We start from the raw sequence: 13,156 nt of genomic DNA, 5'->3' as shown, positions 1-13,156 counted from the left end.
CACAGACATTCTCCCCGTGTTTGCGTGGGTTTCCTCCGGGTGCTCCGGTTTCCTCCCACAGTCCAAAGATGTGCGGGTTAGGATGATTGGCTATGATAAAATTGGCCCTTAGTGTTAGGGGGGATTAAATACGTGGGGTTATGGGGATAGGGTGGGATATGTGTTGGTGTAGGGGTTACGGGGATCGGGTGGGATGTGTGTTGGTGCAGGCTCGATGGGCCGAAATGGCCTCTATCTGCACTGTGGGGTTTCTGTGATTCTGTGATTAGCGCTGGTTTGTCTGGCAGTTTTGATGGGACGGCAACAGCTCAGTCCCGTCGGTGCCGGATATCACAAAGTTTCCTGTACATACAGTTTTTGTACAAGTAGCGGAGACCATGCTTAATATTAAACTGGTTGTAATTTGTTTTAACTGTGCTTGAAAATTTTGAATATTGCCAAGATTTACTACGTGTTACACAATTAATGCCATCAAATAGTTTGTCACCTCCAAAATCCTTGCCCATCTTTCCCGTAACTCCCTGTTTGAATCTCTCCAATCAGGTTTCTGCCCTGTTACAACACCGAATGTCCCTAACCAATGTCACCAATGTCTTCTTTGACCATGGTGCATTTTTTCTCTTCAAACACTCTGCAGCCTGACATGGTTGACCATACCATTCACCGCCAACGCTTCTACTCTGTTGTCCAGCTCAGGGGGAATTTGCCTTCGCTTGGTGTCATCTTACATATCTGATCATAGTCATAGCAACTTTCTGTTCACAAAAGGTTACATCTGGAGTTCCCGAGGGATCTATCCTTTGTCCCATTCTCTTCACTATCGATATGCTGTCCCTTGGTGACATCATGCAAAGACATGGGTTAATCTTCCACAAGTACACAGATGATACCCAGCGCCAACACTCCACCACCTCTTTTGACCACTCTACTGCCTCGGTTTTCAGACTGCTTGTTTGACATCCAGTATTGCTTGAATCTCAATTTCCTCAGACGAAACATTGGGAAGACCAAAGCTGTAGTTTTAAGTTCCCGTCACAACTCTACACCCTGGCAACCAATTCCATCTGGTCACCGCCGCAGGCTGAACCAGACTGCTCGCAACCTTGGCACCCGAGCTGAGCTGAGCTTCTGATCTCATAATCCTTTCCATCATAAAGACCATTTACGTCCACCTCCATATGTTGCACTTACCCATCACCCCTGTCCTTGCTGACCTACATTGGCTTCTGGTCCCCCAACAACTCGAGTTTAAAATCCGTTCCCATCTCTGTAACCTCCATCAGCTCTACAACCTCACCCTCTGATTCTGGTCTTGCACATCCCCCTTCTCCTTTTGCCCCACTATTGGCAACCATGCCTTCAGCTGCCTAGACCCCATGCTCTGGAATTCTATCCAGAAACATATCCGCCTTTCAAACTCCTTTCTCCTACTTTACGACCTTCCTTAAAACTCACCTCTTTGACCAAGCTTTTGGTTACTCTTGCCAATATGTCCTTCTTTGGCTCGATGTCCTTTTTTTTTTTTTTTTTTTTTTTTTTTTTTGAGTGCATCTCTGTGAAATGCCTTGGGACATTTCTCTATGTTAAAGGCCCTTTACAAATGCATGTGGATGTAGTAGTAGTAAGCCAGAATGGTTTCTTTTGCCAACCCCCCCTCCCGAATCCAATACTCAAGCAACCTTTTAAAACACAATAATATGATTAACTTAATTATGAACAAAAGCATTTCAGAAGTTAAATCACTTACATTCTTGTGTTGCTAGTTTTGTTTATAATCACAGCTTTTCCTGTTTGGTCAACATTGTGATCTAAGCCAAAGTATGCAGCCACTCTGTGCAACAACATCCTGTGGTAGGAGGTCATCGGAGGAAACTTTCTATATTGAATACTGAAGAGGAAGAAAGAGACACCACTGGTGATGATACACAAGCTGTGACAATACATTTAGCCTATGCATCAATATCAGCTCTTACTTGTTATTACTGATAAAATCCAGAATTTCTTGTTCTAACTTCAGCAACATCATTCTATCCCTGCAAACAAAAAAAATATGTTCAGTAGTATTCATTTGCCAAATATGCTAGTTCAAACTCGAAACTAAAAACTGGAAATGATGTACTTCTGAATTAAATTCCCTGCAAGCACAATATAATATTTCTATCAATGATGAACCCACCTACATAATATAGTGACAAGGTTGAGATAGTTAGTCCAGTACGGATGTCCAGTTGCTTAAACTGCACAGGGACCTATGCATTAGTCTACTTAGGTAACAGTTAACTGATGTGTGTAAAATTTCTTTAAAAAAAGGCTACAAATGAACAAAAATCAACTGAGGGCTTTACACTTATCTGCAGGCGTCCAGAAAAACAAAAAGTTACATGCAAAGAAAGCATTTGGAGTTGGATCTACCGTCCTTTTGGGGAAGTAAGTGGGGGGGGGTCTATGCGTTGCGTGGTGGTTCCTCGATGCCAGTTCTGGCAACAGAAGTTCAGAACAAAGTTAACTCTCTGTGGCAGACTCAGAATCTGATACCCAAGGTATCAGATACCGCATTACTCCAGGGCACTGTTGACGATTGGCCAGCCTCGCTCATCAATGGAGGAGTAGACCATTTAGATGGCACTGGGAGTCTGCCCACCTAATTATTAGCAAACCAATGTCCTAATGGGTACAGTAGTTTTGGCTGGATAAGCACTGAATCAGTGCTAGTTTATCTGTATCACTGATATTTGGGAGTCCCAAGCCTTAGCTCTGCAAACTTGTACCCAAGCTTGCTTGACTCAGGCAAGTGGGATGTGTCCCTATGGGAGAGTGTGCAGTTTATCAAACCTGTGTGGATTTCTCAGTAGCTTGGAGCCTCTTAATTAAAAAAAAGCTTTCATTTATACAGTGCCTTTCATGACCTCAGGATTTCACAAAGCACTCTATAGGCGATGAATTACTTTTGAAGTGTCGTCACTGCTGTTTTGTAGGCAAAAGCAACAGCCTATTTGCACATAGCAAGGGCCTACAAACAGCATCAAGATGAATGATGAGTTAATAGTTTTGTTTTGATGGTGTTGCTTGACTCAGTAGTGCGTTCAACACTGAGCTAAGTGGACACTAATCATAGGACTAACACCCACAGCGTTTCATCTTATAATCATTGTTCAGTGTCATGTTGGAAATTGCATGTACAGACATCGAGGGAAAACAGGATTGCGCATAACTGCAATAGTCTTTGGAGCAGTGGTTGAAGTACCTCGGACACTCATTGTCAAAGCTCAAATGAAGCCGTGTGTCACCCCCTTCAGTAATTAAGAGAAAAAGCAAAGTTTGGGGGGAAATAAATATTGTATTCCTCATCATGCACAATGTTGTATGTACTTGTGTATAAGTGGAGCAATTTATTTTGCTATTTAGTTCTCAAGTACAATGGTTGTCCTAAGGTGCAATCACAAAATTTAGTTTCTTTGCACAGTGATTTTGGATGTGCTAGATTTGAAGCATGTCAATCAGATTCAGAGGCCCAAAAGGACTCTAAAGCAATGGAAAGCTAGACTTTCGCCTTTAGGGTATCTTACATCTTCTTCGTTCTGCTGTCAGGGTGCTACTGAAAATGCACCCTTACTTAAAGGCCATACCTTCGCTCATGTTTCCCTCTTAGCACAGGGTTTCTGTGGAGAATGGTGACTGCCACTAACCACTGCTCCAATGATGGTAGGCCCAGCAGTAACACCATGAGTACATTCCTATCAACTGTTGCACCTCCAGCATCTTGGTATTTTAATGGCAATTTGCCTCCCAATTTCAGTCTCAACTATAGCTGCAAGAGCTTGGGTTGAAGTCAGGAGCAATAGCTGCCATTTAAATATCTCAGCAGTACAAGAGCGGAGTGACAAATGACATCAACAGTTGATGAGGACGTGCTGGTTTGAATGAGAAGGAATATAGAAAATGTAATTGTGTATGCCAGCTAACATGAAGGTTAGAATTTTTGAAGATAAAAGCTTTGCTAAATTTAAGCAAGAATAAGTCAATATTCAACCATTCCCATTGTTGGTTGACTTATAGGGGTTCTACTGTATGTATAATAGTAGCATATCTTATAGAAATTACAGCACAGGATGAGGCTATTCAGTTCCATGTGTGCTAATACATCAACTACTTCTATCTACTTTAATCCCACTGCCTTGCTCATTCCCTCAGACAGTATTAAAAGCCATTATTTGTTGTGTACCTTTGTAATGTTGCTCATTATTTGAATGGAATGGTGTAATTTTATACATAATCATCTTGTAGATTAATATTAACAGTATTCTTTATTTAAACAACATGCAAGTTTGACTTTTGCTTGTTTACAGTACAAAATAAGCAGAATTTCATTCAGTATGGCTTTTCTGTGTATTGCTTAATCATATAGTAGCTTTGCAGAATGCTTAGTTCAGCTGTTATTGAGGTGCTTGTGATGGGTTCAGTTCTTTATTCAAGAGTATCATTTTTACTATCTCTCTTTGGTAAAGAGGTTCTTGCTTCAACCATTGAAATGTTTGTACTTTTTTTTGTGTTCATCAACTGTGTGGCGCTAACGTGTGTTTTTTAAACTGCTGGTAATGGTCCATAATTCTTAGGAATAGTTATGGCAACCATGGTTACAGCTAGCAGCTGTTGATAGGAGGGCGAGTGCACAGTTTTTCGAACGTTAAACTGCCACTTGGGTAAGTAATGATGAGGTTTGATCTCAGGTACAAAGAATAAATTCCAAATGTGTACAATAACTACGTATCATAAGCATGGCATGACTGAAAATATTGCATTTTCTATATATAATCAAAAACTCATTTCAATATATACCTGGGATTATTTTTCAAAGTATTGACTAAAAATTCATGAAGATCTATTCCAGTGGAATCTGTATATTCTTGGCTGGAATCTGGTTAAGAGAGAGATTGAGAAGTTCCATTCATTTACAAGTCACTCATCAAGCATCCAAAATCTGAAAGTATTTTAGTGAAGAAATGCAGTGTAAACCTCTTGATAACATTTTTTTATGCATTTTATCTGGTTTGTCTGTGCATTCTTCTTTTTCAGCTTCATCTTTTGTAGGCTGCTCTTCTTTATCAAACATTTGTGTTAACTGTAGCTGAATTTTATCCTGTGTAAACACAAGGTAAATTGTTGTCACAACAATATTCAATGAAACAAATGGAGTTAACATGCTTAAGAGTTGCATGTGAAGTTTAACAAAAATGGTAACTGCATTTCACATTTTTTCTCTCAAAATACTTCAAGCTTCCTAACCGACTTCAATGATTTGGCAAATGCCCAGAGTAGTATGCCACTGATCCACTCAGCAGATTACATGAAAACAATGTAATTTACTACAGAATGTTGACTTTCAGTTTCATATTATTACAAGTTAAATGAAACAGTACCAATATATCGAATAAGTCAGGTGATATAACCTTGAGGATGTGCTCTCCTGTGTCAAGGGAACAAATTCTAACAGTACAAAGAAGAACAGTCAATCTTTGTTAGAAAATAAGGATCAGAGAGGAAATATGCAATTGTGAAGTTACAGGTACTTAAGTCTTTTAGGTCTGCTAATTTCAGTCCGTAAAATTTCCTTTCAAAAATTAGGTTGTACACAAACAGTTCCCAATCATCAGAAAGTGGTCTCACATGCATGCATGAGTGTAGGTGTCTTCACACTACTACGAAAATACTGCAGTTGAAACTGACAGTTAAACAAACGTGGTTTAATGTACTGAAACAGTTACAAACAAAAGAACGCAGGAGAAACTCCACACAGGTCTGTACACTAGCTGGATCCACGAGGACTGACTGAAATGCCCTACCCCCGATGTCATGACATCACGTTTCCTGCCGTTGGGAACATCACGTGACCCACGTGATGACATCATCGCGTCAGATCGCGATTTTATCGATCCCGTGCTGTTTGAACAGAGCAAACACTTAAAAGGTAACAACTATGGTTAAAGACAATTATAAACGTTACTGCAAGAGTCTCTTGATGGCTTTGCCACATACGCCCCCCCAGAATTGTCTTTAGCGAGGAACGTCAATTGCAGAGGAGGTCGGACAAGCCTGTTTGACCGACTCCTAAATTCCCGGAGAGGAAAACGCTGAGCGGGTGGCGCGGTGCGGGGGCTGAGCAGATTCGACTGGCTGTTCAAGGTCCAGGTGCGCAGGCTTGAGGCGATCGATGGAGATGTGATCCAGCTTGCCCCCGAAGTCGATCACGAAACTCTTGTCCCCGGCCTGTAGAACCTGGAACGGACCCGCATATGGAGGTGCGAGCGGGGTGCAATGGGCGTCTTGGCGTACCAAGACGAATTTAGCCTTTGACAGCTCCACGGGGACGTTGGAGGAAGGCAAACCGTGCTGCGAGGTCGGAACTGGTCTGAAGCTCTGAGCCGCGTACCGGTGGGCCTCTCGCTGACTGGCTGCAGACCACGGCCGCGTAGGTGACGGCAGGAATTCGCCCGGAACCCGAAGTGGCTGGCCGTAAACCATTTCCGTGGCAGAAGATTGTAAATCCTCCTTCGGCGCGGTGCGCAGTCCCAGCATAACCCACGGCAGTTTATCGACCCATGCCGCATCCAGAAGGCTGGCCCTGAGCGACGCCTTCAATGAACGGTGGAACCGCTCGCACAACCCGTTCGGCCTACCACCTGCAGGCGTAGTGCGATGGAGTTTAGTGCGCAATGCGGAGGCCACCGCATTCCATAGTTCCGACGAGAATTGCGGCCCGCGGTCGGACGAAATATCCGCCGGAACACCGAAACGGGCTACCCATGATGAAATGAAGGCTCGAGCGACATCCGCAGAGGTGGTAGACGTCAGGGGAACCGCCTCTGGCCACCTCGTGGTGCGATCCACCATCGTCAGGAGGTGTGTAAAACCACGGGACGGTGGAAGTGGACCCACCAGGTCGACGGGAACGTGGTCGAACCGCCGCTCTGGTACCTCGAAGGTGGCCAGAGGGGCCCTGACGTGCCGTCGCACCTTGGCCCGCTGACAAACCACACAAGTGTTCGCCCAGTCGCGGACGTCTTTGCGTATCCCTCTCCATACGAATTTGGAGACCAGCAGCTTCTGCGACGCACGCACCCCGGGATGCGGCAGCCCGTGAATGGCGTCGAAAACGTCTTGGCGCCAGGTCGACGGAACAATCGGACGTGGATCACCCAAAGAGACGTTGCAGAGGAGAGTGGTACCCGCCGAATGGAACGGTACATCTCTCGGCTGAAGGCTGGCGGGGTCAGAACGAAAAGCTTGCGTCTCCGGGTCGGCAGCCAGCCATTCTTGCATAATCAATGCCTAATTGAACGGCCTGGACGGCGGCGGCGCAGGAGAGGCAATCCGCTATGACATTGTCCTTGCCGGCCACGTGCCGGACGTCGGTGGTAAACTCGGAAATGTATGTCAGCTGCCTCTGCTGCCGAGCCGACCACGGTTTGGCAGTCTTGGCCATCGCGAATGTCAGCGGTTTGTGGTCGACAAACACAATGAAGCGGCGCCCTTCGAGGAGGAATCGGAAGTGGCGGATGGCTAAAAACAAAGCTAACAGCTCTCTGTCAAAGGTACTGGACCGGCGTTCGTGCCGCCGCAGCTGGCGGCTGAAAAAATGCCAGTGGCTGCCACGCGCCGTCGACCCATAGTACGACGCGTCCGTCGTGAGGGCGATAATAGCTCCTGGCCGGGGACGTGCCAACATAGTCGCGTTCGCGAGCGCGGTCTTCGTATCCCCGAAGGCGCAAACCATGTCTTGCGACCAACCCACGGGCTCCTTTCCCGTCTTGCCCCTGAAGGCCTCGTAGAGCGGCTGCATGAGCTGTGCGGCCCTGGGGACGAACCGATGGTAAAAATGAACCATCCCCAGGAACTCCTGTAAGGCCTTCACGGATTGCGGCTTCGGGAAAGCCGTGATCGCCTCCACTTTAGCTCGAAGCGGCATTGCTCCCTCGGAAGTTATGCGGTGGCTTAAAAAGTGGAGTTGCGACAGGCCGAAACGGCATTTGGCCGGGTTTACAATGAGGCCGTGCTGCTGAAGATGACGAAAAAGAACACGGAGATGCTGGAGGTGTTCCTCCTTTGTGGTGCTGGCAATCAGAATGTCATCCAAGTAAACGAACAAAAAAAATCGAGATCCCGCAGAACCGAATCCATAAGGCGCTGGAACGCCTGCGCCGCGTTTTTAAGCCCAAAGAGCATGCGAGGAACTCAAACAGTCCAAAAGGGGTGATGACGGCCATCTTTTGAACATCTTGGGAATGCACTGGCACCTGATGGTACCCATGGACGAGGTCGACCTTAGAGAAGATTGACTTCCCCGCCAAATGCGCAAAGAAGTCCTGGATGTGCAGGACGGGGTAGCGGTCGGGCGTCGTTCTATCATTGAGGCGACTATAGTCGTCACATGGCCGTCACCCCCCGCCCGGCTTGGGGACGATGTGGAGCGGCGAAGACCAGGGACTACTGGACCGGCGAATAATCCCCACCCTCTCCATCGTGGCAAACTCCACCTTCGCCGCCGCGAGCTTGCTGGGCTCTAAATGTCGCGCCCTGGCGTAGACGGGAGAGCCGGTCGTCGAAATATGGTGCTCCACCCGATGCTTGGCAGTCGAAGCTGAAAAGGTGGGCTTGGTCAGTTCGGGGAAAACCCCGAGAAGGCGGGAGAAGTCGTCGGGAGGTGGCTAAGCGCAGGAGACCGAGTGCAGCGCGGCCGTGTTGCGCACATATGAAATACCGTCGAGCGTGGCGGCGTGAACGAGGCGACGATTCTTCACATCCACCAACAGGCCGTTGGCGCCGAAAAAGTCGGCACCCAAGAGAGCCTGCGAAATTTGAGCGGTGACGAAATCCCAGCTAAAACGTTGGCCACCGAAACAGACTTGTACCCGCCGGTTCCCGAAAGTGCGAATCGCACCCCCGTTGACAGCTTGGAGGGGCCGAGGCGGGAAGTATGCTGCACTGTGCCCCCGTGTCGCACAAAAAACGACAGCCCGAGATGGAGTCGGTTAAATACAGAAGATTCCCGGAATCGCTGATTGCCATTGTGGCACGCCCTGGTTCTGGTGATCTTGAATAGCGGCGGTCTGTTTGACGGTTTGGGCGCGAAACTGCAAGGCGGGCGGTAGCAGCGGGCTTTCAGGCCAAAATGAGCGTGGTAATAACAGTAACTGGTCGTCGGAGGCGTTGAGGCGGGGCCCTTCGGGGCTGGGCGTTGCGCAATGACGCAGTATTGCTGTCGGACCACGTATATTTTATCCGCCTCTTCGGCGAGCACGATGCAATCCCCGGTGTCCGACCTGGCGAGGGCTGGTTGGACCTGTCCAGGAAGCTGCCAAAAACAGCTCGCGAAACAGGGAACATTGGGGTTCGGACCCCAGGAGCGTTAGCATGTGGCTCATTAGTTCCGAGGGTTTGGAGTCGCCTAACCCGGGTAGTGCAAGTCGACAGCGAGCGCGCTCCGCCTTTGTAAGGCCAAATACCTGCAGCAGCCGTGTCTTGATGGCAACATACTCCTCAGCGGTCGGGGGGCTCTCCAGAAAGCTGATGATCCTAGATGCCGTTGAGCTGTCGAGGGCGGAGACCACGTACAAATATCGGAGCTGGTCCTGCACGATGTTGCGGAGCTCAAATTGTGCCTCAGCCTGCACAAACCAGGAGGCCGCCTGTTGTTCCCAGAATTGGGGGAGCTTCAAAACCACTGCGTTGGCATCCATCACTGGCCTGCGTTCCTTGTCCACCGCGAAAAACGTTCGCGAGGTTTCGGGGTCACCAATGTAGGTGTCTTCACGCTACTACGAAAATACTGCGGTTGAAACTGACAGTTAAACAAATGTGGTTTAATGTACTGAAACAGTTACAAACAAAAGAACGCAGGAGAAACTCCACACAGGTCTGTACACTAGCTGGATCCACGAGGACTGACTGAAACGCCCTACCCCCCTGACGGCATCACGTTTCCCGCCGTTGGGAACGTCACGTGACCCGCGTGATGACGTCATCACGTCAGATCGCGATTTTATCGATCCCGTGCTGTTTGAACAGAGCAAACACTTAAAGGTAACAACTATGGTTAAAGACAATTATAAACGTTACTGCAAGAGTCTCTTGATGGCTTTGCCACAATATAATGTTATTTCACTATTCCACTGTGCACTGTAACTCATGCTGCATGGAGATAGGAGTCCCTGTCCTTAGATGCATATTTACCAACACAACTGAACCAGGAAGCTCCAGTAACTTGATGTTGGCTGACACCGAACCAGAGAATAACTTAAAGATTGGACTGGGTTTTGGACATTGCTGAAGGAAGTCTTCTGCCACTTCAGGAATTTTTGTTTTCATCTGTTCTTACTTGCAACTTACTGGCAGGTTTCTAGCTGCTTTCCTTGCTTTTGATTCGTACATTTCCTATCTCTTCAACTCTACTTTGTTGCTGTTTTACTTTGAACCAATCAACAAAGTATGATGAAGAATTAGAAAGACTTACGGAAAATGCACACCATCACGACTTCTAATATATTAAAATTGAAAATCCCACGGCTTTGCCATTGGTAAGTTGCAAGATATGTCCTCTGCTTTATCTGCCTGCATTGTCTTTGTGTCCTTGGTGGTATTGCTGTGTCCTCTCACAATTCTCTGTTTAAGTTGTTCTGTGGTCGTCTCTGCATGGTGAGTTACTCTGTTGTGCGTTTCTCTCAGTCTTTCTCTCTTCTTATTTTGAATTATTGGTGGAGGCATGTTGCCTCTCGCTCTTTGTCCTCCTCCTGTTTTCATGATGTTCTCGTCTGTTTACTTACCATATGGTGATGTTGCCACACTTTGTCTCCAATTTTGCTTTTCTCGTTTCCCCTGACCCATTGTTTCCTTTATCCCCATATGCTTCCTGTTCCTTGCCTTACTGACTGATGAGGTCACCTGCTCAGCCTTTTCCCCATAATGCTTGCACCCACTTCAGGTCTTTGTGGTCTTATGCAAAAGCTTTTAAGGCTTGCATGTCAAGGCTCTCTGTAATGCACAATGATGTGTCATACTTCTTGCAGCCTCATTCTTCCTTGTTCTCCCATGAGGCCCTCACAGTTTCCCATTGTTGTCTCGCACTGACTGACCTCTTTCCCCAACATGCCTTCAGACTTCCTCCATCACCACTAACTCTTTCCCCATTATCCCTCATCATTTTGTCCCCAGCCTCACTGTATTGCCTCAACTTTCCCATATCAAATTATTTTTGCAGTAAATTTACATCTGTGCCAAGCTCAGAACAGCACCACAGAGACTTTGACTCGGTAAGTTAAGTGTTGGCGCTGTTTCTGCTGACTTAACTTTTGCTAGGCCACCTATCAGGCGAGGTCGGGCTATCTTCATTGTTACCAAGCTCCCGCGACACCGCTTTCGTCTCTGCTGCGTTATCTTCGACAGTTCTACAAAACTGGTAGTTTACTTTTGAAACAGCTGACTATGCGAAGATCAGGCAGAAGTAGTCTTTTCGGTGCGGTTAAAGCTGCGAAGATTAACTAGCAGGGACAAGTAGGCCTTAAGGGACCGAAAGCAGCAAAGATTCAACAGTGGCCCAAGCATTTGTTCGGGGAGCATAAATGGCTGTTTCAGTCAAAGGAATAGCCAAGGAAGGAAGTATATAAATGTCAGTCCAGGAACAGGAGTGAGGTGGGGTGGATCATGAGTAGTATGTCACGTATAGAACCAGCTGGGAAATGCAAATAAGGACACAACAGCTATACATACTGTTAGGATATCTAAGCTGCAAGATAATCGATGATCATTTTAACACTGAAAGTAAGGTTGTTACCTCATGTATTACACTCCAGGTGTTACCAAGTGTCACAAGTCAGGAGAAAATCCTAGAAGTGTGACACAGGATGTGTGCGTAATTGTACAAAATTTAAATATCCCACATATATAGATTATACAATTAAATAGTTGAGCAATTGGCTATTCTAGATGTGTTTTGCCAAGCATAAACTGGTGCCTGAATTTCTGGGCCAACTAGCGCACAAATGGACACAAACCCCCTATATTCATGTGTAATACCCACTGGAAATGTTATGTACGCTAAGTATGGTTATCAATCTTTAACTTAGACACTGTATTATCATTGTTATAAATCCCTGGGTTAAAGTTGCCATGTGAAGGTACGGCAAGAACTTTTAAGGACACAATGTGACTAAGAGCAGACTTTCCATAATTCTGCACCAGTATCAACTGTTGCAGACAGTGAGGCTGCGCTGTCTCCAGGCAGAAACCCCAGGAGGAAGGGGTGGAGTCGGGTTTTTCAAGCGGGAAAAGCTGCAGAGAGCGCGACTGGAAGAGAGGAGGGCAGGAGCTCTGAGAAGAGGGCTCAGGAGGCAAATGGCTGCCGCATCCCGTCCCGGGCTTCCAACCTTCGTATTAGTAGCACTGCATCCTGAACTGGCTGGCTGCAAGTCACCAGTGCCAGGGGATCGTCGTCTGAACCCAGATCTGCAAGGCAGAGGTCTGGGGAGAGCTGCTTGCCTCGTGCTGATGGGGAGCTACTTGGAAAAGCTGGAGAGAGAGAGAGAGAGAGTGAGAGTGAGAGTGTGAGAGAGAGAGTGAGAGAGAGAGAGAGAGAGAGAGAGAGAGAGAGAGAGTGTGTGTGTGTGACCAACTCCAGCAGCTGCTGTGTGTTCAAAGTGGGATTCAGTGATCGTGAAGAGAATTCAACGAAGGGGTTCGGAGTCGCAAGTCTTGCAGACATTATACATACCATGAGCTCCAATTTAAGCGCGCCAACGAAAGAGTGCACTCGAATTTGGACACAGGGACAGTCCTTTGAATCCATGTAAATGGAGTATGTATGGTTATTATGTCTAGAGTCATTCTAATGTATGCAAATGTCTAATTTAGTTCATTGACCTGTAATCTTCTTATACTGTCTGATGTTAAAACTATAAAGTAAGATAGTTAGAATTAAGCCATTGTAGTAGTGATCTCCTTACTGGACTATAGAATACTGTCTACAACAGAGACCACATCTCACATATATCCAAAGAACTGTGAAGGAGTTACACATGAATGTAAAGCACATAAATAATCAATAACACCAATAATGTTGGGCTAAATTATGCAGCATTTGCACATGAAAACAAGAGGGAAAAAATAA

The 13,156-nt window shown here is 46.5% G+C and overlaps 1 protein-coding gene across 16 annotated transcripts in view; it reads right to left on the bottom strand.

Annotated features, from left to right (window-relative positions):
* Nucleotides 1–13,156, bottom strand: part of r3hdm1 (R3H domain containing 1) — a 163,612-nt gene that overhangs the window by 102,183 nt on the left and 48,273 nt on the right. For all 16 annotated transcript variants that reach the window (XM_085986613.1, XM_085986624.1, XM_085986614.1 and 13 more), the window contains 4 exons: nt 5,014–5,137; nt 4,837–4,915; nt 1,974–2,033; nt 1,748–1,888 (listed from right to left, as the gene is read on the bottom strand). In XM_085986613.1, the coding sequence (XP_085842739.1) occupies nt 1,748–1,888; nt 1,974–2,033; nt 4,837–4,915; nt 5,014–5,137 (404 nt within the window). The remainder of the gene's footprint in view (nt 1–1,747; nt 1,889–1,973; nt 2,034–4,836; nt 4,916–5,013; nt 5,138–13,156) is intronic.

This window comes from Somniosus microcephalus, chromosome 4 (genome assembly GCF_052327205.1).
Source record: "Somniosus microcephalus isolate GS21.2 chromosome 4, FLI_Smic_1.0, whole genome shotgun sequence".
Lineage (NCBI taxonomy): Eukaryota > Metazoa > Chordata > Chondrichthyes > Squaliformes > Somniosidae > Somniosus > Somniosus microcephalus.
This window is presented reverse-complemented; position numbering and strand designations above follow the sequence as displayed.